General features: G+C 44.6%; 1 protein-coding gene across 1 annotated transcript in view; it reads right to left on the minus strand.

Annotated features, from left to right (window-relative positions):
- The window catches only part of FNDC3B (fibronectin type III domain containing 3B), a 211,777-nt gene that overhangs the window by 54,486 nt on the left and 129,916 nt on the right, over positions 1 to 27,375 (minus strand). The window contains exons 7-13 of the mRNA XM_075098472.1: positions 24,211 to 24,269; positions 17,159 to 17,316; positions 14,876 to 14,935; positions 11,948 to 12,086; positions 11,561 to 11,614; positions 3,108 to 3,232; positions 342 to 516 (exon numbers count right to left, since the gene is read on the minus strand). Coding sequence (XP_074954573.1) covers positions 342 to 516; positions 3,108 to 3,232; positions 11,561 to 11,614; positions 11,948 to 12,086; positions 14,876 to 14,935; positions 17,159 to 17,316; positions 24,211 to 24,269 — 770 coding nt within the window. The remainder of the gene's footprint in view (positions 1 to 341; positions 517 to 3,107; positions 3,233 to 11,560; positions 11,615 to 11,947; positions 12,087 to 14,875; positions 14,936 to 17,158; positions 17,317 to 24,210; positions 24,270 to 27,375) is intronic.

Raw genomic sequence — 27,375 nt, forward strand, 5'->3', positions numbered from 1 at the left:
CGCATGTTACAGAAACAGAAGCGACAGATGACAGAAGGCAAGCACACCACACAGCGGTGAGAAGCACACAGCAGACTGAGCTGCTTAAGGACAAGCTGCCCTATACCTTACAGACGCCTGCGAAGCTTTGCAAAGGAAGCCTGGGGGACAGCACAGACTTAGCTAAGGATTCATAATTCTGCTGTAGAGCAGAATAAATCACACAGCTCCGTCCTGCCAAGTACCCAGTACTCCTAAAAGACCTTCCAAACCAGCAATCCACGATCTTCTCAGTGATCTTGAATTAATAAATGAAAACTCAGTCTAAGTCACGCAGTAAACTTTAGTCACACGGTACTTACGTTATCCTCTTCCTGAATTTCCAGGGTGTATGAAATCACTTCCTCTGGTGTACATCCTTCTACTTTGTTCCACTGCAATGCAATCCATGTAACACCAGCTCGAACAAGCCTTGGTGCAGAAGGGGTCTGAGGAATATTACCTGCAGTGTAGCATACCACCTCCTGGCTGTAACCGCTGCACAGGGACACAGGAGAGGAATATTAAAACCAAACAAACAAAAACAACCCACACAACAACCACCAAACAAACCCAAGCCTCACTGGTTTGGTAGAGAAGTATTTCATATTTCCAAAAAATCTAGACCACGTTAAAATTGCCCAGGTGGAAAAAATGAGCAACCAGTTAGGAAATGCCAGAACTAAGAATAGAAAAAAATGCAAAATTGTGTGTCCTCACAGTCATTTTTACAGCTCTTATCACAATAATATTGGAAAAAAAATATTTGATTGCCTAAAAATGTTAACTCCCTATTAACTGTGAAGCAGATGAAAATCTCCTTCAATAAAGGGGAACTAAAACAGAAGATAAAGCCCCAAGTTTTCAACCTTTACATGTTGACCTTGAGATGCAGTTTCCACCTTTTATAAACTCAGAATACAACTTCGATTTAAGCTACACCCCTGAAAGCGGAGCGCTCCAGCAAAACTAGTCCCACTGTTTCACACATCCCTCTCCAAAGAAAGCAGGGAAAGTTTATCCAGTCATGACTATTCGTGCTCAGCATCACGTAGGAGCTGTCTGGTGCAGGCACAGATACCTTCCAACCCTCCAGGCTGGCTCTACTCCTTTCTGACTCTCCCCGCCCAAACTTCCTTGCATTTTAAGCTGAGCATAGTGTCGCTCTTTCGCACAGTTCAGGTTGCAACCAGAGAGATCATCTGCGGCGGCGGAGATGCACGTCTTGTCTAGATCCCAGCACACAACACCTTAAAACGTACTAGGCAGCTGTGTCAAGCAAGTGTAGGAAGAGTTCTCCTACAATTCCAGGCAGAATATATTGCGTACAATGGAAATTTGGGAACAAAGTTTGAAACAGACACATTGGGGTGAATTTTCAGAAGGACATCAGAACTCCTAACCGAACGTAATCTTCTTGCCATTTTCAAATCTCTTTTTCCGAAGTACACATGTATTTTGTTTCTTAAAGTCACCATGTGAATTTAATACACACAAAAAGCCACATCTCCTTCTTCTGAGCCTCCTTTCTCAAATATAACGTATTTGTTGAAATATTTTTATAGTTTAAAAAAAATCCACCTATGACTAATACCCAAACGAGACAAAAAATTGTCTTAGATGGCAAGTCCACAAGCATTACAACCAACCAAAACCATCTTATGACACAAAGTGTTAGATGACATTATCATGTCATAATTTTGAGTGCTGTCTATAAAAAGCCATATGCTGTTGGTGCTTATCTCATAGATTAACACAGAGCAGCTGACCATAAATATAGTTCTTAGTTCACTCCCTCCTCAATAGCCTGAGGGAAAAAAAGAGAGAGAGAGAACAAAAAAAGCAGGGGGGAGGGAAGAGTTGAAGCATGCCCTAAGATATTTTAAGAATCTGGAACCTGGCAAAGAAGAGAGATGCCAAAACTGGAAACTTTGCACAAAACTGGCAATCCCCTCCCAGTTACACTCAGCAGCTCCAGCTCAAGCCTCTCTCTCTCCAGATCGAGTATTATTTCAACAGGGAGGGAAGTAATCTTGCAAGAAGTTGGCAAAAGGGACTGCGCGCGCACAAGAACAGCCCCAGTGCATCTCAGAGGGAAAGCACAGGAACGTGAATAAAGAAACTTTTAAAGCTACATATTACTAAGAGGTTTGTATTTTGGAAGAGAGAACGATACAGGAATCTCCCTCAGCAAAATACATTGTTATACACCACTAGGGTTTCTTTTTCTGTCCTTGTAATAATGATGAAATCCTGTTTAGCTAAGAGGGACAATAAAGGAGTACACAAGAGCACTGAATGTTTAGCTTCTTCACAGCTAAACTTTTCCTGCCCTACTTTCCTCCCGTGAGTACGGGAGCGCAGAGCCCCTGCAGCACGATGTCTCTGTGGGCATGCTTTGGTCCTCGGGTGACATTTTAGCCCCGCGCTCCCTAGCAGCTGCCGGAGGGTTGCAGTAAGTCTGATCTCTCATCATCTTCATTTGAGCGCATCTGTTCACATGCAAAGAAAAGCAGAACCTGAAACCCATCTTGCAGGGCCCTTGGGTGAGCCTGTCCTCTCCCGGTCCTGGCTCTCTCACCCTTCTTTCCCACCCCATCAACCAGCCCCGCCAGTCCTGCGGAAGAAGGAAGGGACTGTACTGCTGAAAAAAAAAGGACAGAAGGGCTTTGCTTGAAACCAGAAAAATAAATATATCAAGATTCCTTTCAAAATCTGTAACTCGACTTCCTCTTGCTTGTTTTTCTTGGTTCAGTGAGGTCCCTAGTGGGAATTTTACATAACAGATGTATTCTTTTTGTATTAGGAAGAGACCACAAAACACCATTTAACACCTCAAAAGGAGCCTATCTTCTTAGGCTAACCTCATCACGCTGCAGGTACATGGCAATTCCCTGGGAGAAGAATGATACCGCCAGGGAAGGTGCGACTTACTCTGAAGCATTAATAATTGAGCAAATGTCAGATATTTAACTCAAAACCATAAAGAGAAAAACCAGCTGAACAAAGATCCCCCCCCAGATATTCCTCTTCATAAACTTTTCAACTACCACTTTTTCTCAAGAAAGCGTGTACCTCGGGTAACTTACCTCGTACCGATGTCGTTCTGAGCTGCTAATCGGAAGGTGTAACCCAATGCCGGACAAAGCTTAGTCAACTTGCAATGCTTCTGGCTTCCAAAGTAACATTCTCTGAAACCACTGTTCCTCTTTCCCTAGAAAGAGAGAAATCTGTAATCAGAGCGCTATGAAACAAAACCACGGGGTTCTTATTTTAAAAGGACCTGTTAAATGATATTAGAATTAGATGCTTTCATACGAGCACCGTGCAAAGAAAGCTGTGTATAAGCCACTGACAACATTGCTACGCCACCTAAAATGATGCAGGTCAACAGTCAGTCTGCTGTCAGATTCCTCCTCTTTTCAGATTTTTATCTTCATGAGATGTATCTACAGCTTCTCTCATCCTCCTTGAAGCGCAATTTATCCTACTCATTAACCAAAAATCATGCAAGTTAAGGGTGAAATTGGTCTCTGAATCGACCCGGTCACAGGAGGACAGGAGAAGTTGCAACCAACATGTCTTGCAAGCGCTACCCCTGTGCACCTCAAATCCCACGGAAGCCCTCCCTGGTCCTTCAGGAACGCTCTATCCCACAAGAGGGCTCTCGCTCCCCGCGGTCCAGCCCACGGTCAACCCCAGCAGCTGCCGCCCGAGACGGACAAGCCTGGGTTCAACCCTTTGCTCAGCCCCATGCCCTCAGGGACAAAACAGATCTATTCATCACGGAGGACTGTTTAATGTGCCAGGTTCTGTACCCACCCCACTGCTCAGAGCACGCGGCATATGATGAGCAAAAAGGATTTGTTGGAAAGCACGAAATTTTGTTAAGAAACTTGGATCCCAGAGGTATGGTTTATGGGAGCTTCGCATCAACGTGACCGGGAGCAACGATGAGCCCTGACAAAGCCAAGATGAGGCAGCAGCAAGAGAGGGTACCGAGGCACCTCTCGCTCCCAAGCCCTTCCTCAGGTACACCAAGTACAAACCAGCACGGCCGAGGACAGGGACATTCAGAAGTTCCCTCCCTCCCTGCCACATTTAAAACAAAACAAACCCCTTCTCAATCCGACCCGACTCGGTATGCCCTACGGTAAAAACAAAGCCAAGCTTTTTGCAGGACAGAGACCCCAAGCCAACGGAGAGTGACTGGCCTCATCCTATGCCACGTGCAGGAAAAACCAGTCAGTTTGAAGTCTTTCAGGAGGAAGGGCACGGATTGCTCAACTCTACCTAAATATCTACCTGAGCTGAAGGAGTTCAAGGCAGTTTTAATTTCAATACTTGAATGCAAAATTAATGGACAATTACAAAGTACCCAAAGGTACACCAGAAGAGAAACCTCGCAAAGCACACCCATGGGCTCAGGCTGGTACAGGAGATAGTTAGGCCCACCTCTGCAACCCCTTCTGACATAAGGGCTCTGCTATGCCACTTACTACTCTTGGCACCTGTCTACAGTTTCTGATTTTTATTTTATGCCAACCAAATTAACATCTGCCCATAGCCAAGACTACTTATTTCACTTGCTAGACACTGGCTTGACAGAAGACTCAATGTATCTATACGTAAGCAGACAATCAGGAAAATGAGATGTACAGGTGTCCCTCACTGCAGCCAACAGCCTCACCTGCTGCTGCCTCCTGGAGCTCTGTCTGTCCTGCCACACGCCGCTCTCCCTCCATGCTTGACACATTGCTTCATCGTTAAAGACCTCAAAAATGCCCGAGTGGGACATATATTTTTTCACTGGCCCATTCTCCAGACCCTATCAATTTCCACTTCTTTTCACTCGGATCACAACACACAGAGAGAAGAATTCCATAAAATATTTGCAGTAAGTCTCCAAAATGTATTTATCAAGCCAGAAACAATCACTCAGTCCTCCAGCACAGCACAATCTGGAGGCACTGAAGGGACGTTTAGCACACTGGCGCACAGCCATAACTCACTTTTATTTATACAGCGTGATCCTACACTTGTTCTAGAACTTGGTTTTATACACAATCTTCTTCAACCCACCTGCTCCAGCTGCAACATTACTGTGTGGCTGAAGTAAACTAAGCGATGAAATTGGAAGAGAATCATGAATCCTAAAGCAAAAGTCTTTTGGAAATGAGAAAACTTTTTCAGATCTAAAATCCCTAGAGTTACATAAAACTCCTTTTGGACAAAAATAATAGGTCACCATACTTCCCAGCTCAGCAATAACGTATTTAAAGTCCAGACTATACAAAATGTAAGTCGTAATCCTATGTTTTAGTAAAATATCTGTTCATCAGACTTTTTTACCCCCCAAAAACCCCTATCTTTTATAGGTTCAGATGCATTAAATTAATTTTCCTCTAATTCTTTAAAACCATCCTGACTTCAATATTTGTAAAGCATTTGAAAACATTTAATCTCCTTTTGTTTCCTGCTTAAGAATGTATTTTTTTTTTATCATTTCCCTATTTTTTTCCCCAAGAGAACAAAGTGACCAAATGCTAAGCATGTGGTCGATAAAAGATGAACAGCCATGGCTGGTGAAAAAGGGCAGCGATGGAGCACCTCACCTGTAGCACAATGCCTGAACCGAGAGCAAGGGGCCAAGGAAACTCCAATCTGTCACACTGATGGGTTACAACTTTGCAAAGATTGCCAAACGTTTAACATTGTCTTCACCTTTGTAACAGTACCAGTTCTGATATTGTGTATTTTTCTTCTAGACCTGGTATGGTACATTCCCCAGGCTCGCTCACAGACCGACTGGTATTCAAATTACTCAGACTGGCTGGTATTTTGGATTCTATTGGCACTAATTGGAGAGACTGGCCAATATTTCTAATTATCCTGGCATTAATAGCCTGGAAATAGTCTCTCCGCTCCTTCCCTCCCAAGATTTATGAAAGCACTAGTGCTGGCATAATTATAGACAGGAACAACTGGCAGGCTGGTACTGGCTGCCACCCAAGAGTCTTACAGCTTTCCCAGAATCCTTCTCCTATTCTTTGTACACTCGGCATCCAAGTTTTAATCCTTTAAATAATGTTTCGTAAGTTGCTTAAAATATACTGTATCATTTCCGCAAATATTTCTAATCCACGAATTTCAGAGGGAGAGCAGACACTGTCTGACTTCCTCGCTAGCCTGGGTTTCTCCAGCCTGCGTTCCCTATTCTTCACGAGGACAACCCATGCTGTGATGATGATCAGGGCCTGCCCAAGGAAACGAGAACAATTCGGCTCCACAAATCCATTAGAATTTGCACAATACTACAACACAGCACTGTAACACAATTTTTAAGAGTTTTGCCTGCTATTTCAGCTACATTTGAAGATACGCGCTCACTTAAAACAGAGTGCTTAAGTTCCTCTCGAAGACTGCGTTTATGGAGACAAGGGTTTTGAGATTTTAAATGGGTTTTGTTGACCGCCTTCCCTGCAGCTGACTTAGTAAATAAACACGAAAGGAGGAATGGGCCACCGCAGGTACAGTGGATACAGAAATCGAGCACAGTCCTTCACAAGACCACACTCCCAAAGCCTGAATAAAAGCTGCTGGCGTCAGATCTGCAACCAGGAGGCAAGATGGCAACCTGGTGCAGGCCGTGCCAGCGTTAACTGCTGTGTTTGGTTCCCACTGGCAATAAAAAGCAACAGACTGATTTTCAGTCTGACACAAAGCTGTGGAGCAAAGTGTCAACAATTACTATAACACACCCTTATTTCTCTGCAAAGCATTTATTGTGCAAGCCTTCATACAAGTAGCTGAATTTTCTCTACACACAGACATTTAGAAGACAGCATAGGACCTACGAAACATCCCTAAAATATAGACAAAACCCAATTTTACCTAAGGCTCTCCTCTTGCGTGTCGCACAGGAGCAACACAGCCACAGAACAGACCTGGAGGGCAGGTAGGTGAACAAACACAAGCCCAAGCACGAGCGTGGAGCTCCGCGTACGCCAGTTCTGGTGGACCATCGCTGAGATGCATGGCCCAGATTATCAGCTGGTACGAATGAGCACACCTCTGCTAGCCTCGAGACGCAGCAGAAGAGAGTCCTCTCCATTTATCTATATATCAATTATTAGCTATCCATCACCACATCATTAAATAGTGTGGTGTTGTATCTGTCTCTCTCTTGAGCAAATTAAAATGAGATGCTTATTGGATAGGAATTAAAGCTGCTTTTGAGTTAGACCCACAGCAGTGACACACGCTGCCCGAGAGGGGTGTCCTTGTCGCTGGCTCAGGAACAGGCCTCCACTTTCCCATAGAGAATGAAGAGGATACTCTCGCTACCCGTACACACAAGAGAAACATTTATTTACTACCACTTAATCACAGAATGATCATTTCACATCTAATTAGTAACAAAAGCCTGATTCTTACAGCAGTGCCAGCAGCATTTTTCAATGCAGTTACAGTTTACTGACTTTGATGAACACTGGCGTCAGGAGAAAGCATCACCTCCCTTACAGTGATGTCTTCTGTCTGGTGTATTTTTAACGCTATTTTATTCGATTAGACTTCTGCTTACCCTGAATAATCAATCCTGGCACAAAGGCAACAATTGACTAGTTCAGGTTTGTAAGTTCACAGGGTTCAGGTTTGTAAAGTTCACAGGAAAAGAGCCAGAAGGTGGAGTTTTCCTGAATTACTGATTTTGACTGATTTTATTGCCAGACTGCTATTGCCGATCGCAGCACCCAAGGTGCAGGCATGTTCAGATCCTGCTGAATTTCAAAATATCTGAGAAGAGGGGCTGATCCTAACTCCTTGGAAGTCAGCCCAAACTCTGCTAGCATACATCCAACGTAACTGAGGGACAATTCGCTGAAGTCATCTTTTACTCTGTCTGTTAAAGGATGAAAATCGTCCTGCATAGTCCTGCAGGCATTTTAAGCTAAAACAGTTTATTAGCAAGGCATTGCAACTATAATTCGAAGACCTATGTCAATACTGAGAGAGTATTTGTGTTTTCCAGCTAACATGTAACACCAGTCACGTTACAAACCGTTTAATCCAAGCCGGGAGGTAAGAAGGTGGAATAGCAGGAACAGCTTTGTTTATTGACTTTTTTCCAGAGTCTGCAGGTCAGGAAAAACCCCAAAACTCAGAACTAAACTGAAGAAGCGGCAGCTGGGTAGGACTGGCACAGTGACATATTAAGCAGTATAACCTCTTCTTCATCAAAGCAGGTCAGAACGTAACACACCTAATCCCAATGAAGAAACAAAAGCAACTCATTTGTGTTTCATCTAAAGCTCATCTAATGACGCGAGAGAAAGTTTTTAAAGTCTATATGAGAAAAGACAGCTAAACCAGAGAAGGGGAACAGTACTCCGTCTATTCTCGGCAAGATACACTAAAATGAAAACCAAAAAAACTACCTCAAACTCCTTTTCCCAGTCCCTTGAGCGACCCTCCAGGGAAGCGGGGAACCTGCGGTAGGTAGGTGGGGTGGCACGGGGCCTGCCGAGGAGCGCTGCACCCAGGGTCCCAGGCAGACCCCCAGCTAGCACCCGGCTGGCACTGCAGCACCTCAGCCTGGCGGGACCGCCCAGCTACAGACACGAAGAGATGAGGTGCTGCTCTCTTGCTACAACTTACAACCTCACCTAATCCCAGGACTGTACAACTTGCTGCTTCTGCTGTCGTTTTACAGCAGCGGCTTAGTTTTTGCATATACAAGTGATGCCACCTACACTCCTGGCCGCATTTTAGATGCTATAAACTATGCCTCTGCCCTGTAAAAACAGGAGAAACTAGCATCTGGCATGCTCCGAGACCTGAATCACCCCAGAGACAGACCTGTTACCCACCGTGGGGGCTGCTGGAGCCCCTGCCTTGGCGGGTAGCACAGCTTGAGCCGGGGGAACACGCCAGCGAGCCTGGGATACAGCCGGACGCGCTGGCCCAACCACCTCCACCACTCCCCACGTCTCCCGTGCCTGATGCCAGTTTTGCCTCTCTAGTGTGAGGCTGCAGCCTTTGCACGACAGCGTTCCAGGATCTGCATGTCGCTTCTGTGTTGCAAGGGCTTTCCGCGGCTCACTCGCACGCTATCCTTCCCTAGGAAGGGGCTCAACTTCTCAAGGCAGACTGCCATTTCAGGCTGTTTTTCTAACTTTATTATCGGATAGATTTCTTACTCTCCACTCATGTAAAGCCCTCTCTGCTTTGCAGCCACAATTTAATTTCCTTCTGATCGCTGATTTTCCCCTGTTTATATTTTATTCTGTGCCCTGTAGCTCACGAATGTTGCTCTGGCTGAGATCTGGCAGAGCGTTTGCTGTTGCCTGGCAAGCGCTCTCCTCTTCCCCGATGTATTTATTTCTTGATTTCACTGGGACACAGCGTGGCATTGTAACAAAGCTAGTGCTTTTGCTTACGTGGAGTTTACACAACCAAGTGCGAGGGTACAGGGCCCTGCAAGTGAATTCTCTTTTGTTCTTGGGTGCCGTAACCCCGGTAGCTAACTACACCTTACATTGGAGGCACAGCTTGCAATGGCGCATGAAAAAGTGAGCGGAACAGCTTGCTGAGCTCGCTGTTGCAGGTAGATGAGGCTCCTGCCGATGCAGGCACAGCCAGCCTGCACTGTCAGCCGACTGCTTTAATAAGCCTTAATGGCAAATTTTGATTCAGCAACTCAAAATTGCATTTCTGTCTTGTATTAGAGGAAAAAATTTTTCAGAGCAACCACACCATGCTCTCTAGGCATTAACTGCCTCACAACCAGGCAACTACATTTCAGTCAAAGTCAAAGTCTTGTCAAACCACTGGAGATGTTCCAAATTAATTTGAGCAGGGCCATTATTCATCTTTGCCGGCTAGCTGTCCGCTGGGATGTCAGGTTTCAGGACTGTTACTGAGAAAACAAGGTAGTTAAAATAGACTATAAGGCAATCAGGATCCCTTCACTTGTCACCACTGGCACCAGAGCTAGCCTAAACCAAACTACTTTTGCCCTGTAAAAAACAGACTTTATAACAATTCTTTCTGAAGACAAACTCTAGCCATATACTCAGCATTAAAGGGTTTAAAGGACAAAAGCGTTTAAGAATTGCCTCATATATATGCAAAATTAGAACTAGACTCCGTGTGGACAAAATTAACATCCAGAGTATTTCCACTGTATCAATGGTCTCCTGTTGGTCTTTCTTTTGACAAGACCTCCTGTTGCTTCCCTTCCCTTGGCAGCCTGGAATCATTCACGTTTCTACCGCCTCACTGCTCAGTGCTGTTACGTTCCCATGGCTCCAAGCTACTGGAAGCATCGCAAGAGATCACAGCTACATAGTCAAGGTGTCGCAGAAGGTGTAATGGGATCATCCCGGCCCATCCTTTTCGAGAAACGTCTTTTTAACCTCCTTTCCCAGACCTCATTCTCCACATTTTTTCTTCTTCACTGACGACCTTTCCCCTTCCATTACGCCGAGAGGCGCAGCAAGTCCTTCTGAAATTGCTGTCTAATTTCAGTTCAGTTCAGGGGGCTTCTCATCCCGTAGACCCCACTCGCTGTGACGCTGCACACAATAAATGTTTGCACAGTGAGCGGTTCCAAATATCCAACACGTAGCAGAATGATCTGGGAACACGTTACTAGTGCAATTATGGAGGACTATTCATAGCAGAATATCCCCTTTAGAATATTATTTTTAGACTGCTAAAAACGTCAAGACACGTTTCTCAGACAATACCACTAAACACCCCTTCACACTGTCCATTTCCTGACTCATCACTTTTTTTTCCTTTATGTGTTGCCCAAGCCTTTTCTGTCACCCAATACAAGTTTTTTCCTTCCAAGATAATACTGACTCACGCTTTCTGCAGAAATACGCCTTGCGCAATGGAAAGGAGGCAGAAAGGAATTAGGGGATGGAGGGAGGACTCACGACCAGAACCCACCGCCAGCAAATCCTCCACATCTCTTGCTTTTGGCACTTTCCCTGACAGCACACTGCTCGCTGACGACGCAAGATATTTGGGACAGAGAACTTATTTCCTTCTGTGTCTGGAAAGGGTCGAATTGCCACTATGTAAAGGGCACCACTGTTTTGACCCTGGATACATTCTCCGTAGAAAGAGCTGCAAGATCATGCCTCTTCTCCTTTGAGGCAGGAACAGTGTTTTATTCTGTGCTCAGACAGCATCCAGAAGAAAGAGATCACCAACAGAACTCTAAGATACATCACAAGTAATTAAATAATAAGTAATGAGGATTAACAAATAAAGTACGCCAAATGAGTGATACAAAGTTAGATTTCAGGAGTACAGAAGCAGAACCTTGTCTCTGCATAAAATACACTGAATGAGAAGTTCTCCCCCCACTGCCCCTTTCACCTTTCCAACTCTTTACCTAAAGCCGTCAGGATTTCATTTTCCTACTTCTACTTTCTCCTGTATTCACCTATTTTTCTTTACTCAGCAAATCCTTGTAAAGTCTGAGTGCCATTTATTTATGTATTTATTTCAAGTAGTTACTACCTACCTCATCCCACTCCAGAAGGTAGCTGGTGATTTTTGAACCATTATCAATGGGTGCCTACAAACAAACAAACAAAAGGTGATTTCGGGAATAAGAGAAAAGTACTTCCCCCCTCGACAAACGACTGCAGTTTAAAGTGAAACCGAAGCTTGGGGTTTGCACACAGCTTGGCAACCTCTTAATGAATACCGAGAAGAGGCTAGACGTAATGAAACACATATATTTTGACAGTCAAGTCAGTGCATGGGGAAGGATTTGTCAGAATACAGCAAGTTCAAGCCCCTTACTGAATAATGACTGCCTCAGCTTTCAAATGTTTTCAACAGTTACACTCACTGCCGGTAAACTGTATTTTTCACTGCTTTCTTGCCCAATCCGAGCATTACCTACCTTCCATTGTAAGGTCAAGGAGCTTTTGGTCCTGTGTGAGGGTTTGGGTGGGAAGGGACACTCTGGTGCTGAGCTGTGAGTGGTGAAGCTGACTGGCTCCGAGCAGGATCCCTTTACTGAGTTGTACATTGCATATACCCTGGAAACAATATTCAAATGGGTTATAAATTTGCTGACAGCTACAAGATGAGACAGCACTGCCTCAGCTACAATATTTGAGTACCAAAGCACCCGTGATACCGTCCACTAATGATAGATTTCTCACAGACCAGTGGTTATCATTATTCTACTTCACTTGGCACATGTATGCCAAAAAAAAAAAAAAAAAATCACAGCAGCAGCAGAACATTACAGCGTTTTGTGCAAACACTCCCAGAGACGACTGAGTTATCATCATGTTTCCTTTCTACCACCATTTCCTTGCCTATTTGCCAGGCTTTCACACGCTGGGATAAAACGCTCCTCACAGCGCAACAGAAAGTGTGAACTCAGGAGAAAAAGGTATAAACTTTAATGCCTGGTTTACACTTGATTCACATGAACCATGTTGAGTGGTGGAAACTGCTGGTCTCCCTCCATGGGTACAAGCTTCTCCTACATAACTGTTAACACTTAGTGGACCTCCATGAGTTAGAACTAATACAGCTCAGGAACATCATTCTGATAAAGTAAAAAAATCTTCAGAGCAAAGTTTGATTTCAGGCAAATCCTCTATATATCAGCAGAGGGGGATACACAATACCAAATAATGTGGGAAAGCGAATACAATATAGTTGAGCACTTCCTCACGAGGTGCTTTTCTCTGAAAAACTAATGATGTTATTTTTTCCCTTCACATTTTCCACGCAGCAAAAGAAAAGTGCAAATTGGAAGTCTTCTACTCAAAAAAACCCGTTCAAACCATGACCGGACGATGACCTCCGAGCTGGCTGCAGCTATTGTGTACTTGAATGCTGAGTTTAAGAAAGGGCAATTTCTAAATTTGTTTTCAGTAGATAAGAGTAATTTATGTACAATGACCACCTACGTAGAATCAAATCTTGTGGGGGAGGTTCGCAAGAGCTGCTATAGTGCTGCTTTACCCCTCACCTGTTAGCAGTCAGGGGTGAAAACAAATGCACTTAATTAATTGAGTCTGCATCTGGCAAGCGGTGGAAATCAGCCCAGCTAAGCACCAAACACACACCATCAGGGAATACAACCATGCAGAAATGAGCTTAACGAGCATCTTCTGCAAGTCATTGAAACACTGAGCACAGCCACCTCTGAAGGCACCAAAACAACACTCCTTGAAGAAATGCGGGAGGTAGATTAGAGCGAACCAGGTTCTCGGGGTGCTCAGGGCCCAGCAGGGCAGGAGCGAGCGCAGGCAGCTTGTCTCTGCAGAGATGAAGCCCTGAGAGATGCTGCCAAGGTTAAGCAGACCCAAGGCGATCTGCTGAGTAACTGTTGGCCCCACAAATTTCTTTACTTAGCAGATTTATTTCTTCACAGACATTAATACATGAGGCAGTTTCAGTGAAGAAAAAAATTGTGGAAAGCAAAGGGTTGGTTCCCTCCACTACAAACACGTGCCGTCGCTTTTTAGTATGACTCTTATGTCTAGCAGTCTCTTCTTTTTAAAGAAGACTTATTGCTAACTGTTCACAAACAATTTATAATTTGGCAAACGTGTAGGGCGGCGGCGGCAGCCGTAGGCAGGCGCAGTGAAGTCAGCCAGGACAAGGGGCAAATATCCCCATCGCCCCTAAAAATCGCATGAGAGCTCAACGCCATGCTTTGCACAGCAACGGCTGTGCCGCTTGAAAACAGTGCTTTAAAAATGATGCTCGGTTGCTTGCAGCAGGAAGGTCAGCAGTGTTTTACAACCTTCTCCCCTCCTCGCTACCATCCATTTGCTGCTAGGGCTGGGACTACTGCCCGGCCTGGGAGCCTGGGGCTCTTGCTTGTTTACAAGAAGTTACTTCTTGTGCTTCTACTTGAAAAGTGCGTTTTAGGGTTCCACTAGAAAATATCCTTAAAAAAAAAAGAAGCTATAGTGTTACAGAAAGACACACTTCGGTATCAGGTCTTTTTCAGAGCTCAGAAGTGTTTGTTCTTTTAAGTTCTACAAACAGTAGCAGCCTTGATGGGAAAAAGCACGCCAAACCTAGCCCTCGACTGGAAAAACAGAAGGAAACAATAGACAGGAGTGAAAGGAATTTTTTTTTTAAAAGGATATCAGGCATAAGTGAACAGGATGTGAATTTGAAGCTTTGGTTCATAAGCAAAGTCTTTAAAAAAATCCAACATGAGATAACAACACTGCTAAAAACATCAGGGAGCAAAACTGAGAATGTGTTAACAGTTAATAAATGTGTAAAACACATTTTTAGAATCAAAGAGAAATATGGTCTAAAAAATATCAAGAGAGGCCAGTGTGAATCTATTTTGTCCGGAATAAATGCTGAAATTGCTATGGTCAGATGGGTCGGCAGATTTACGTCATGAAGCAAGAAGTATTTACGGAAGAACTGTGCTGGCGTACTTTCGGTGCTAGCAGACCTGTATTACAACAATTGGACAAACACCAGTTGCTTCAGACAAATTTTGAAGGTGCTTGAGGTACCCCACTTTGATACGCAAGCACTTCCAGGCCTGATATACATATAGACAGAAATATAGATACGTATATGTCTTTTGCCCTGCTCTTACTATAGCAACGACAACAACATGACAGAAAAAGTTTTGTTCAAAAAACACTCTTGTAACTTGAAGTCCGAGATTAAACCTGTCAGAAAACATCTAGAAGCCACTGAAAAAACACCTACAGAGGTGACCTTGAAATTCTCGAGCTACTTTGTACAGTTAGATAAAAAAACTTCACATTTATTCGAATATAATGGAAGAGTTTCTGTTTAAGTGACACTCATAGCCATGCTAACTCACCTGACGTGATAATCTGTTGCTGGCCTAAGGTCTTTCAGGTTATATTCTAGTTCTTCTCCACTGCAGGAAAAGAGCCCAAAACCAACAAATCAATGAATTGGGAAAAGCAGTATCACACTTAGCACAGCCAGTGATTTATCCAGCGACTAGCGACTCCCTCATGTTATGATTTGAAGGAAGAAGAAAAAAAATCCCACCACAGAAAAAGAGCAGTAAACAATACACCTACAATCTGTTGACACACTTCATGTTTCCCGAGAAGTTTATAAAGCTCTGTGTACGTAGCAGAAAAGTGGTTATCTCCCCAGTTTACACAGTAAGCTAGCTATACGGGTTTAGTTCAACACCATCCTTACGTTTTGTTGATATTTGCATAAAGCTCATTACGTTCTTCAACCCTCCCTGAGCTGAAAGGAGCAGAATAAATATATTACTTCTGTACTTCCAGCACATCCACTATTTCAAAATGCTTTATGGAAAGTGAGAGGCATTGAACTTCACAGGAAAAAGTGTATTTTCCTGCACAACTGTTCCGCTTATTTGTTGCCTCTTCCAGAACCCCACTCTCTGCGAGGACCATGGCAAGCAGAGCTTTAATTAACGCTGTAACAGCTGGACCCAGATCTCTTTCAATACCAAGAAAATTAACAGCAGAGTGTTTCAGACATTGTAAGAAAAAACCTGAGCATATAATCTATTAATTTCAAACATAGCCAACATAGTTAGGACTGTTCTTTTTCCTTTTGGTTTGTTTGCTGGTAACTGAATACTAGGCTCAGCCATGTGTTGGCAATTCTGTGAAGACTAAGATCCGGGTCAGTGCTTAACAAGTGAATAGCCATCTCATCTAAGTGCTTGGCTTATTCATGATTTTTATTAAAATATGGGAAACGAGAAAATTCTCAATTTAGCATTAAAAAAATATTTCATAGGTAGTTGGACAAATACAGGGAGATATCTTAAAATCAAGAGAGCAAAATCAACCAGAAAGTGCGTGCCTGCTGGGCTGCCGGGAATCCACAAAAAAACCTTCTTTCTTTCAAATAGTCCAATGCTCTGCAAAAGCAGTTTTTTCCCTCTGAAATGAGCACACCTTTTTGCAAAGACAATGTATTCAACATATTGAGACTTTCTTTTGCCTATAGCAATAATGATTACTGCTGCTCGTACCACATTAAGCTAATGGCTGTACTCTGGCCAGCACCAGGAGACAGATCACCACTAGCAGCTTTAAAACAGATGCACAACATTTCATAACCAGGAGAATATGTGCAGCCATCACACCAGCAAGCACAAGCAGTACTAGGGAAGTGTCCTTCCCATTTTAAGAGCTCAGCAGCACTCATTAACCTATGGAGATGCTCACACTGGCTCACAAACAGCCAGTGTAAATACCAGAAAAAAAAAAAATGAAAATCAGGCAGCGCTTCCCTGGTTAATATGCTCTTTTTATAATACCCAGGACAGTTCACGCAGACCTGCCTTCAGGAGACCAGGAGGAATACCCTAATTCACGGGACATTTTAGGAAAGGAGACAGCTTAGTCTCGAGAGGTTAATTCCATAAATGCTGTACCACCTGGACTCTATTTAAGGAGATTTGGGAAGGATTAGCTATTTCACAACAGCCAAGGTCACATCTCAAAATTTTCTATCCTAGACGTCACTAGCAGGGAAAAGAAAGGCATAATGCCGTATGTACTGGATCACAGAATGAGCTCAGAGGATCGCTGGAAGGAGAGACAGAGAAATCCCTTAGATTTTTTATTGAAGGCGGCTGAAAGCCAAGGATTTGGGTTTTTCTGGGGAGCCTACATAGCCTATTTACTGATTGACGTGCTCCCTCCTCTGCTCACCTAAGGTGCTACAAAGCAGTTAAGCCCTCAACTTTTGCTCGTTAGCTCAAAAAAGCGAGCTTCGCTCTTCTTAATTCTGCACGCCCGCAGAAATGTAGCCATTAGGAAGGCAGCTATCCCGCCAGCGCGGCACACGCGAAAGGTTTTGACATTTAGCATAAAAGTAACCTTTTCATCGGCAACGGCAGAGGCAGCATCGCACGCCGGACCTGCCACGCGCCGGGGAGGTGGGATGGGAAGGCAATTAGGGATCTTGTGACATGCACTCAAGCAGCTCCCTGCAAGCTGCTCCAGCAAGGGGGGCTGACGGGACAGCGAGGTATTCAAATGGGCCTTCCTTCTGCGACTGATGGGCGTGCCGAAATACACCCTGAAAAGCTCAGAGTTTATTCCTAATGAAAGCACAAGTGTAAAAACGATGCCGTTACCTGTAAATTATCTTGTATTTTCCATCCCTCCCCTTATCCGATAAGGCAACCTCGTAGGTACAGGTGTAAGGCAAACCGTTGTTGTGTCTATCTGCGTTCAGAAGGCCAGTGGGAGGCGACCAGGAAAGTAACACTGTTCTTGCTTGAATATTTGTAACCTATAAAAGAAACATCAGTCACTCTGAATCCCACCACAAGCACTACCTTTTTGTTTGAATTTTCACATCAGTTTCTTGTGAAAAGGAAATTCCAGAGCTACAGGTGAAGAGTCAAGGGTCAGAATTAGTCACCAACAGCACAAACAAAAATAGAGATTCACAGATTCATGGCATAACCTAATCTCTAACAGACGGGGAATACGGAGATGCTGCCCTGCATTGAGCAGGCTCGTCACTGTCTGAGCATCCAGCAAAGGGTGCCTCGCACCCTTTTGGTGGTACCTGCTGCTGTGGCCATTACCAAAAGAGAAGTGGAACTAAATGAAAACAAAGACTTTAACCTACAGGCTGGATTGAATACAATTATTTTTCTAAAGCTTTTGCTAGGGAGATTCTCCAGTAAAACTCTGATGGATTTTTCAGTTATCCTGTTCCTTCTTGTCATTTGAAACTGCAATAATTCAACTGCAAATAAGTAAAAACCCCAATTTAATCTGCAAGGTTACACTGACTCAGAAGCATAAGGGAAAATCATAAAAAGAAGCCCAACTTGCCAATTAAAAATTACATTGCAACTCAATCACTTTGTGCCCTGAGAGAGAGACTGCACGCATGACCTGCAGCCACCCCCGGGTGCAGCACCTCGATGGCACCTGGGTGAGGATTCTCTTTTATTAAAATGGGGGGGGGAACCCCAAATTCAAACCCCTGCACCAAAACAATATCACCCTGCTGGTGCAGCTCTATTCTTCTGGAAACACAGGTCCACATAACTCTTGTCTGACCGAGCTTACAGAACGAGCATCGCCTTTCTCACCAGGAGAGCCCACTGGCACGGTGCCGGAGGCGCCGCTCATCAGCTGCACATACCGAGCGGCAGCTTCCCAGAGAACGGGCCTTCTGTTATCAAGCCAAGAGAAAAGGAAAAAGAAAAAATTCCCCTCCCCGCCACTGTATCAGAAGAAAAAGAAATAAAAAACAATAGTTGCACTGGCTATCTTGGAAAGACAGTGCAATGTTTTTATGCACGCCTTCTGAAAAAGCCCAGGGAAGCCTCAAAGCTACCATAGCCTGAAGCTCTCTGCCACAAACTCTCCACTTCTTGTAATGAAAACAACTCAATTTCTTTCTGAATTGTAGCAAAAATGTAAAGAATATTTTTTTAGCTAGCCTCCATGAGGAGGAATCAAAGCACAAGGTTTTATATTCTTTAGCCATTTCTCCTATGCATCAAATTTCACTGGTTCTATCATTTTAACAGATTTTTGCAACACATGGAGCACAACGTTGTTATTTTAGAAGGTGTAAGATGAACGATGCAGGTGCTTAGTTACACATTTCCTACACTTTTCTTGAGACAATTGAAACACCTTACCCATAAATGATGGGTAAGTGCAGGGTCCTGCACCTGGGTCGGAGCAACCCCCCGCATCAACACAGGCTGGGGGATGGAGGGATGGGGAGCAGCCCTGCGGAGAGGGACTTGGGGGTGCTGGTGGGTGAAAAGCTGGACACGAGCCGGCAACGTGCTCTCACAGCCCAGACCCCCAACCGTGCCCTGGGCCGCATCCCCAGCAGCGCGGGCAGCAGGGCGAGGGGGGGGGTCCTGCCCCCCTGCCCCGCTCTGTGAGACCCCCCTGCAGCGCCGCCTCCAGCTCGGGGCTCCTCGGCACAAGGACATGGAGCTGCTGGAGCGGGGCCAGAGGGGGCACAGAAATGCTCCGGGGGCTGGAGCCCCTCTGCTGCGAGGCCGGGCTGGGAGAGCTGGGGTTGTGCAGCCTGGGGAAGGGAAGGCTGCGGGGGGACCTTATTGGGGCCTTCCAGTGCTAAAAGGGGGGGCTACAGGAAGGATGGGGGCGACCTCCTTGGCAAGGCCTGTCGTGACAGGACAAGGGCTGATGGTTTTAAACTAAAGGAGGTTTAGACTGGATATAGGGAAAAATAATTTTACAATGAGGGTGGTGAAACCCTGGCCCAGGTTGGCCAGGGAGGTGGTCGATGCCCCATCCCTGGAAACACCCAAGGCCAGGCTGGACGGGGCTCTGAGCAACCTGGTTTAGTGGAAGATGCCCCTGCTCACTGCAGGGGGTTGGACTGGATGGGCTCTAAAGGTCCCTCCCAACCCAAACCATGCCATGACTCCATGGTTTGGTAGTGAAATATTAGCAGTTTGTAAACTGGGCTTGTTTATGAATCTGGCTCCTGGATAGCTTTCTGTAATGGAGAATATTTAACTTTTCACATGAAAACACATTGCTTCCAGCTAAAGAGCACCACAACTGCTGCGTGTGACGCCCATATATCAAGCAGATTCTTTCTGAGCAAGTCGTAAATCTGTTTTTTAACAGACTGACAAGAAGGTGACACCACAAAACGTCTCAACTTAAACACTGTGCTCTCAAAAGTTAGAGATTTTAATTTATAGCAGCACACTTCAGTCTTGCCAAAAAGAAAGCCTCTGTTCAACCTAATGTGAAAAACAAGTTGTAGGGCAAGAAGTTTCAAGTAGTATGAAGGTTTGTTTTGTTTTGTTTTGGTAAAAATTACAAACATGCAAATACTTGCATGAATTTTCATGGGATTTCTTGCTCTAATCCCATTTTTCTGATGCTATGAAATCAATGTTTGCTTCAAAAATTTGGACCAGTGAAAGCTGATACTGGATTAGATAGCTTATAAGAATCTTGAATGATTCAAGTAAGAGCGATAAGTTACATTTTTGAGAGAGGGATATATACACACGTGAATGAAATTGTGCTAAAGATATTTAGAGCTAAAAGTCTGTATTTTAAATAATATTTTGATCAGAAAACTGTATAGTAAGATCCAAACAGGCGTGGTTTTTTTAACATACGTTACTACTGTGCCAGCTCAGCTCATCAACTCGCAGTTTCTTTTATTATGGAAATATGCTTGCATAATTGTTTTTCATAAATTCAGACAGACTTGGAGCTGGAGGCATGATATCCTGCCAATGTTCTATTGAAATGTTTTTCTCTATGACTACTCACAAGGACACACGTATATATTCTGAGTACGGCAAAAACTCCGGCCTTTCATGAACTTTAGCGATCTGTAAGAAGTTAGGCCTTTTAGAGTGTCTTAAAATAAGAGAAAATATCTGATGGACTAACTGCTAGGCTATTATTCTGAAGCCGGCGTGCAGACGTTTCCATGCAGAGGATAAAAGTGCAAACCCAGCTGCTAAGCTGCTCCAGCCACACCATGAACTTCTCACTGATAGGGCGTTCAGAGCGGCTGCTGGCCTGCCTTGGTGGTGGTATGTACACAGTAACTGCTGGTGGAGGCTCGAAAATAAACACCAGAAATCGTTAAATACAATTCTTCGCTGCACTGAGTACACACAGCAAGCGTAGCAAAGCGAGTGAGGGGTCACTGCCTGCACGATATAGTCAGAAAAGGCAAATCTATACGCTCCCCGGGTGCAGAACGCAGAACAGCACCGTGCACATCAGCGCGAGCGCTGGGAACGGGTTTATTTGTATGGTGAGAGATAACCCTATCTCCTGCTCACCGACTCACAGGCTCGATATCGTATCACATTTACCAGCCAAAGGCGTATCTCTTCGATACCTGATTTAATGGCCAAGGCCACCACTTAACTTCACTGAGGAACTCCCACCTGGAGCAGGAAGCACTAGCTTCGCTGTGAAAAAGGGCAAGTTAAATAAATGGGGTTACGATATGCTGAGAATAACAAGCAGGCACTCGCAAACCAGCTCAGCAGCTTTCACTCCAACTTTTCTTGCTTACACCTGGGAAAACGAGCACCTTTCCAAAGATACTGAGCAGCTGAACGGATCTGGACCGGCCCTTTCCATGCTGCAGGGAACAGCACAGCTAACATCACGGTGGTGGGCTTAACGTCACTACTGAATGTGCAGGCGTAAATCCTTAGCTGTGGGTAAAAAAACAGTTCACTGGTCATTAATGGTGCCCTAATTTCAATCAGCCAAAGTATAAGCAGGCAGAGCACCTCTTCGTAAGCTGGGCAGGTAAATCTTTGTGCTGCTTTCTAGTTACCCCAGCCTGTCCCGTCCGTCCCCAAAACTGCTGCGTTCGCTTTGAACGGGACTGGCTCGGCCTTTTAGCCAGGACCTCACAAAAGATTCTCCCACAAGGAGTTTTGTATGTCTGGTGAAAAGCACAGTTAATTAGTTTCTGAAAAGTTCTCGGTTTACACAGCAAATGCCTGCTTTCTCCGCTATCAAAACTCGGTGGTGTAAATAATTATTTTATAAAAGCCCCTGGGAAAGAATCCCAGCTCCCGCACTACTTTAATAAGGTTACAAGAGTGATGAATATCGGTCCTTCCCGTCTTTCAGGTGACGAACAATGTTTCTGCACAACTTTCATTATCTTCCAAATTCCGGGTTAGCATTCACAGGCATCGTGTGGTTCAGGGTTTTATTGTATGTGTGAGAACTACACTGCGAGCAACATTCATTTACTCCCTCGAGGGCAACGCCTGAAAGACTTGGGGGTCAAATGAATACACGGTTATTACCGGGTCCAGATTCTGCTTTTAAACTACGGGTCTAATCCTGCAGTTTTAGGCAAAAATCCCGATGACCAAATACGAGTTTCGCCACAGAGCAAGCCAGCAGAGGCAGGCTGCCTTCTGGCAAGTCAGGCTAACGTCTGAGCTCTGACTCCCCGGCCCTGCGGTGCTTCCCCGCGGGAGCTGATGTCCCCACGATCTGCTCGGCAGCCACGCCGTCCGATGCAGCGACGTTGCCCCCCGCCACTTCGGAAACCCAGAATCAAGTTTCCCTTCCCTCACTGAGGTATTTGCTTTAGGAGTGCCTACTTTGTCTGCGATAATGCGAATTAAAAATATATTTCAGTTTGAATAAAAATGGGGGGGGAGGGGGCGGGGCCGGAGAAAAATGCTTCTTTCAAAATTTTTGCTGTCAAAGGGGTAAAGCTACGATTAAATTTACAGTTTGGCTGCACATCTCAAACCGGTAACAACAGCTATTATCAAAAACAGACTTTTTATAAATTAATAACTTTAAAAGCGTGTATATTTTGTACGTGGGAAGGTGAGAGAGACTTTGTCGCGGGGAGGCACCTGGACAAGCCAGATGGAAGATACCGCGGCTGCGGAGTCTCCTGCAGGACTTGCTCAGAGGGCTAATCCCTTCAGATGGCTTCAGACAGTGGAGAGAGCTGCTCCTTGGCCACATCAGAGCCACGTGCTGCAGGCGTAGCATCACTCAGCTTGCCACTGACTTGCTGCTCTGTGCCCTTATGTTTTCACTGAGTCGCTTCTTTCTACGCAGTTGTTTTTCTAGACATTATTTTTCATTCATATATGCATAAGGGCTCACCAAGAAATATGGCCCCGCTGACTATTTATGCATGATGTGATGTATTTCTGTGAGCTATAATACTGACTACGCTCACACACAATCGTTCACAGCAATTAACGGTTCGGGAGACTGCTATGAATTTAATTACTCACAAATGTCAAAGTTATAGAGAGAATAATAATCCCCAGCATCTTCTCTCTAAATGTCATTAGCACTGAACTAGCATTTATCATGGTTTAAATGTCTTTTTTAAAGATTCCTAATTCTGAAATGATTCAAGGAGAACTGTTTTTTGTCTATTGGTAGTTTTTAGCTCCCTTCTGCTTTAAGTGCTCTTGTTGCCATAAATCTAATTGCACAGAATCCTGCAAACTGCTCGAACAGCTTCTCTCCTTACCTCTATAGATATAAAAAGTACGAAATAACAGGTTTTCCATGTCAGCTCTCCAGATCTTTGTAAAAGGCATCTAGGCTGTGGCATTTTACTAGAGGAGGAGCAACATTCAGGTAGTTCTCGATACAAAAATATTGACCCACTCTGTACAATAAACCAGCCTAATTTTGCCATAATTGCACCTTCTTCCCTTCCGATCTCCCAGAAACTCTTCTCTCAAGTCTCCAGCTTAGTATTGTCACTTGTCTCCACACAAAATAAAGCAACTTTCCTTCTTGCGAACAGTCTCGGGCGGCACCCCCTGGTATTTATCTTCTCTGCAGGTTTGGTTTGGATTCTGGCTGGCTTTGAACCTGCTCTTGCAGATCCCATGACAGTAGGATCCAACACCTTCTGATGGAGCAATTTAACACCGAACACCTTCTGTATTTATTCCGAACAAAAGGATGTACGAGAACAGATCCTAAATACAAAACTCAGCCTGTGCTCAAGCCTGCCTCTCCCTGAGCTCCGCCACTTCTGCATCTAAGGAACGACCACCCCTTCACGTTCCCACTGCAGAATTTCTTTATATCAGCCTCTATCAGCTACTACTGAACCCAGCCTTTAGATGAGCTTTCCAACTGTTGTTTCTCTTATTTACTATTTGTTTACTAGCTTTCCAGCTGGACAGAGGAAGGCCTGGGCCCTGACAGAGCCAAGAAGGTAAAACTCACAAAGCACAGCCGTCTCCCTCTGCCTTGGGGCTGCTTCTTCAAGTGCTTGTTTGGACGGTTCGCTTAATCCACAATACCCTTCTGGTTTTCATTTGACACACCAAACTAGAGAAACATCACATCCAGAGGGCTTACAACCAGATTTATTAACAACCTTACCTGACTGTGGTCACACCAGCACGGTGATTCAATTTGCACTACGATTCACGTGCGTTTATGGCTCAGACAAACTTAGAATATAGCAATTGCCATTGAATAATAAAATCAAGCTAATTCAATAATGATTACAGACATAAATTGCTCATGACAAAGACAATTCAACCCAGGGGAGAGGAGGTAGGAGCAATGTAGAGGTGCTCCCCTGCGAAATCACCAGTACGTTGTGACACAATTTACTCATCACATTTGCTGTTCTGCGTGTTTTGTGTGGTAATTTGGGATCACATACCTGTGGTTTCTCCATTCCAGAAAGAATGTCTTGAACCCTTTTTGTTTCCGAATCGAATTCTGTAAAACAGAAAACGTGGAAATAGGAAGAAAAATAAATGACCAAAATTAAACAAACGCGTCAGCTATATCAACAGTCCTTCAGGAATCTGTAAATAGGGGAGAGAGAAAGAGAGAGATTACCTGTACACAAGCACCAGCTCTTTTGCTCTTGTGAATTAAAGGTATCTAGTTATCTAGATTAATATTAAAAACCTGTTAGAAAGGAGGGAATGAAACTTCCAACAACTGCAGATATTCAGAAAGGTGGGATTATTTGTAGAGGTGTCCTCCACAAACAATGTTATTAATTGGGATTTGCTTTCACAGAGCAAAAATATCCCGTTTGCAAAGCTGCGCTGTGGAAGAAGCCCAGGGGTTTCTACAGCTCAATTACTGCTGAACCTAATCCTGGTTTGTTGACCAAACACACCGGCTCTCCGCCCGGCTCGTCAGAGCACCGGGCTACCCGAGAGGATGAGCATCCTTGCCCCGTGCGGGGAAAGCCCAGCCGAGCTGTGCAGGGCATCTGTCCTGAGCCCCAGCACCCACCCTACAGCTCCTGGTCCTTAAACGCTGCTATCATGTAATGCTCAAAACTCTTAACAGCCACCCTCACACTATGGAGGTAATAAAGTCACGCCAGGCTACTGCGGATGCCTGCCTAGCGGTGACCCGTCCCTGCCCCCCCGAGCCTTGCGCCTGGTACAGCAGCTCCTGCAGGGGCTACACGGCGTTATCACGGGGCAGGGCGCGAAATCCTGCCCCTAAATTAGACGGATTAATTGAGCACGGAAGGTGCTGCAGAGGCGATCATCTCAACGGCGGAATCAGCCTTTCCCCCATCCTCCTCCCCAAAAGAAGTCTTGAGGTAAAACATCAGCTTAGAGTAATGAGGTGACACAAAGCAGCTTTATTCCTTTTGGACCGCAGCACAGAGAGGCCTCACTTTCCACTACAGTATTCTCTAATGGAAAACTAGGAACATATTTTTTCTGGAGGGTTTTTTTTTCTTCTCTCTTTTCTTTTTTTTTAAATGTTAATGTAAAAAGTTTGCTACCCAAAGCAGAGTACATCGCACCTAAAGCAAAATGAGCAGGACCTCTTTATAAAAAGCATACAAATTTGGCATAGGGAGCAAAAAACATTCATAAAGAAAACCTGGTGAGATCAGATCAACGGCTTTTGCAAATGATTCCCTCAAAGCCTGACCTAGTTCTTGTAGCCCAAGAATGTGTCTTTATTTTCGTCTGTGACCTGCTTTAAAAAAAAGTACATCTTCTTTTTAAAAATTCCATGTGTTTGGCTGCCAAAAAAATAGAATTGGCTGAATGCTGATGGCCGAACTCCAGTGTAAATGCCCATCTCTCCCTACAAGAATGCACCTTGGTGTGGAGTGGGAATGACAGATCTGCTGCTCCATGCATTCCTGGATTCCTTTCAGTCTCAGCCACTTGGAAAAGAAACGAGTAGCAGTAACTCAGGAGAAGAGGAGAGCGTGATTGGTTTTTTCCACAGCAGATAACCCTTACAGCGTATTATAAAGTGTATAAATGGGCAGGATTCAGCCAGCATTAAGACAATACTGACTTGAAAACTACACAGATGGACTGAAATGGCTAAGGAAAAGGTTGAGGCGCTCATCCAAGGGAAAACGTCAAAGTTCGGGGTCTTTCAGAATTCAGGGTTCCCTTCAGCATCAGCACAGGGTTAGGACTGCGCCACAGAAACCTGGATCCAGATCTGGAAACTGCGGAGGTCCTGTAGGCTTATCTCGAAGGGATGCTAATCAGAAGCAGCTTCTGCAGCTACAGACTGTAACAAAAATGCTGCTACTATTTTATTGAAAGTTTATGGTTATTATGTCACCCCTAATTACAACCCCCAGAAGCTAAGCGTGAATCATTCTCAACCTTAAATCCCAAACATGTGGACTGAATTTTCTTTCCTCTTTCTGCTTTCTAGCAAGGATGCTATCTGTGTCACACTAAGCAGGAGAGGAAAATAAACCCTGAAGCCCAAAGAAATCTCACTTCCCTCTCCCGTGAAAAACAACCGCTCTGTACAGTAACTAAGTCCTCTGACCCTTGCAGGTCAGGGCTGAAGGTTCAAACTGCTCCAAATACAGGAACTGACTTTAAGACCTAAGGGAGTTGAGTAGACCCAGCAAATAAATAATAAAAAACCCCAAGTACTTCAGTCAGGCTTCTCAGTGGAGAGTCCTACCACGGAAATCTTTTATAGTAGCTCCCCAGGTATGTAGCGTGGTCACAAGGAGAAGGCTCTGAGTACCAGATACACTGAAGCTTTGAGGTATTAAGGACATGTGAATATTTATATGGACAGTGTGGATATTTCTGTCACCGAGAGTTTATACAGATAAGCTGGAGGTAGAAGAAGTCTCCTTCAAAGGTTTTGGAGAGTGGGAATGGGACACACACAGACCTAAGGTGACAATGTGAGTGCAAAAAAATTAACAACTGAATTTAAAGATGATGAATCATATGTATACGGATGGACGCTGCGTCGCATTTTCGAAAATCAGATGCATAAGGTGATGCACCGATGCTGACCAACCACGTCAGACAACCCCCATGCTCAACCTCGCGAGCGTTCACGCCTGAGACCGGGCAGGTAGGTGCGAGCGAACACGTGCACACACGGCACACACCCCAGCCACTTCAGGCGTACAGAGCCAACGTATCCCACGTCGCTGGTTTGCTCATGCCATGAATCCTTTTACAAGAACAACAGCAAAGAAAGAAAAGTCTACAGCGAGAAGTGCCCTTTCATCACAAGCTTTGAAACCACTGTACCGTATGGAAAGGACAGCGTGTGCCTTAGAGCCCTGCACTGAATTCAAACCAAAAACCCCTCACGAATAATAGGCAATGCCCTGTGAAAACAGAGCAAATGTAAAATTGAAGACGTAAAGCAATAAATATGCACAAGTGACAGCTGTAACAGCATCAGAGAACAGCTCAGGTTGGAAAGGGACCTCAGGAGAGGTCATCAAGCCCAACCTCTGTCGGAAAGCTAGAAAAAACACTGCCCACCTGGAAAGACTCGTTAATAAAACCGAAGCCAACCTCTCTGGGAGAGAGAAAGCTTGCAGAATTGTCATCTC

Source organism: Phalacrocorax aristotelis, chromosome 7 (genome assembly GCF_949628215.1).
Source record: "Phalacrocorax aristotelis chromosome 7, bGulAri2.1, whole genome shotgun sequence".
In the NCBI taxonomy this organism is placed as follows: Eukaryota; Metazoa; Chordata; class Aves; order Suliformes; family Phalacrocoracidae; genus Phalacrocorax; species Phalacrocorax aristotelis.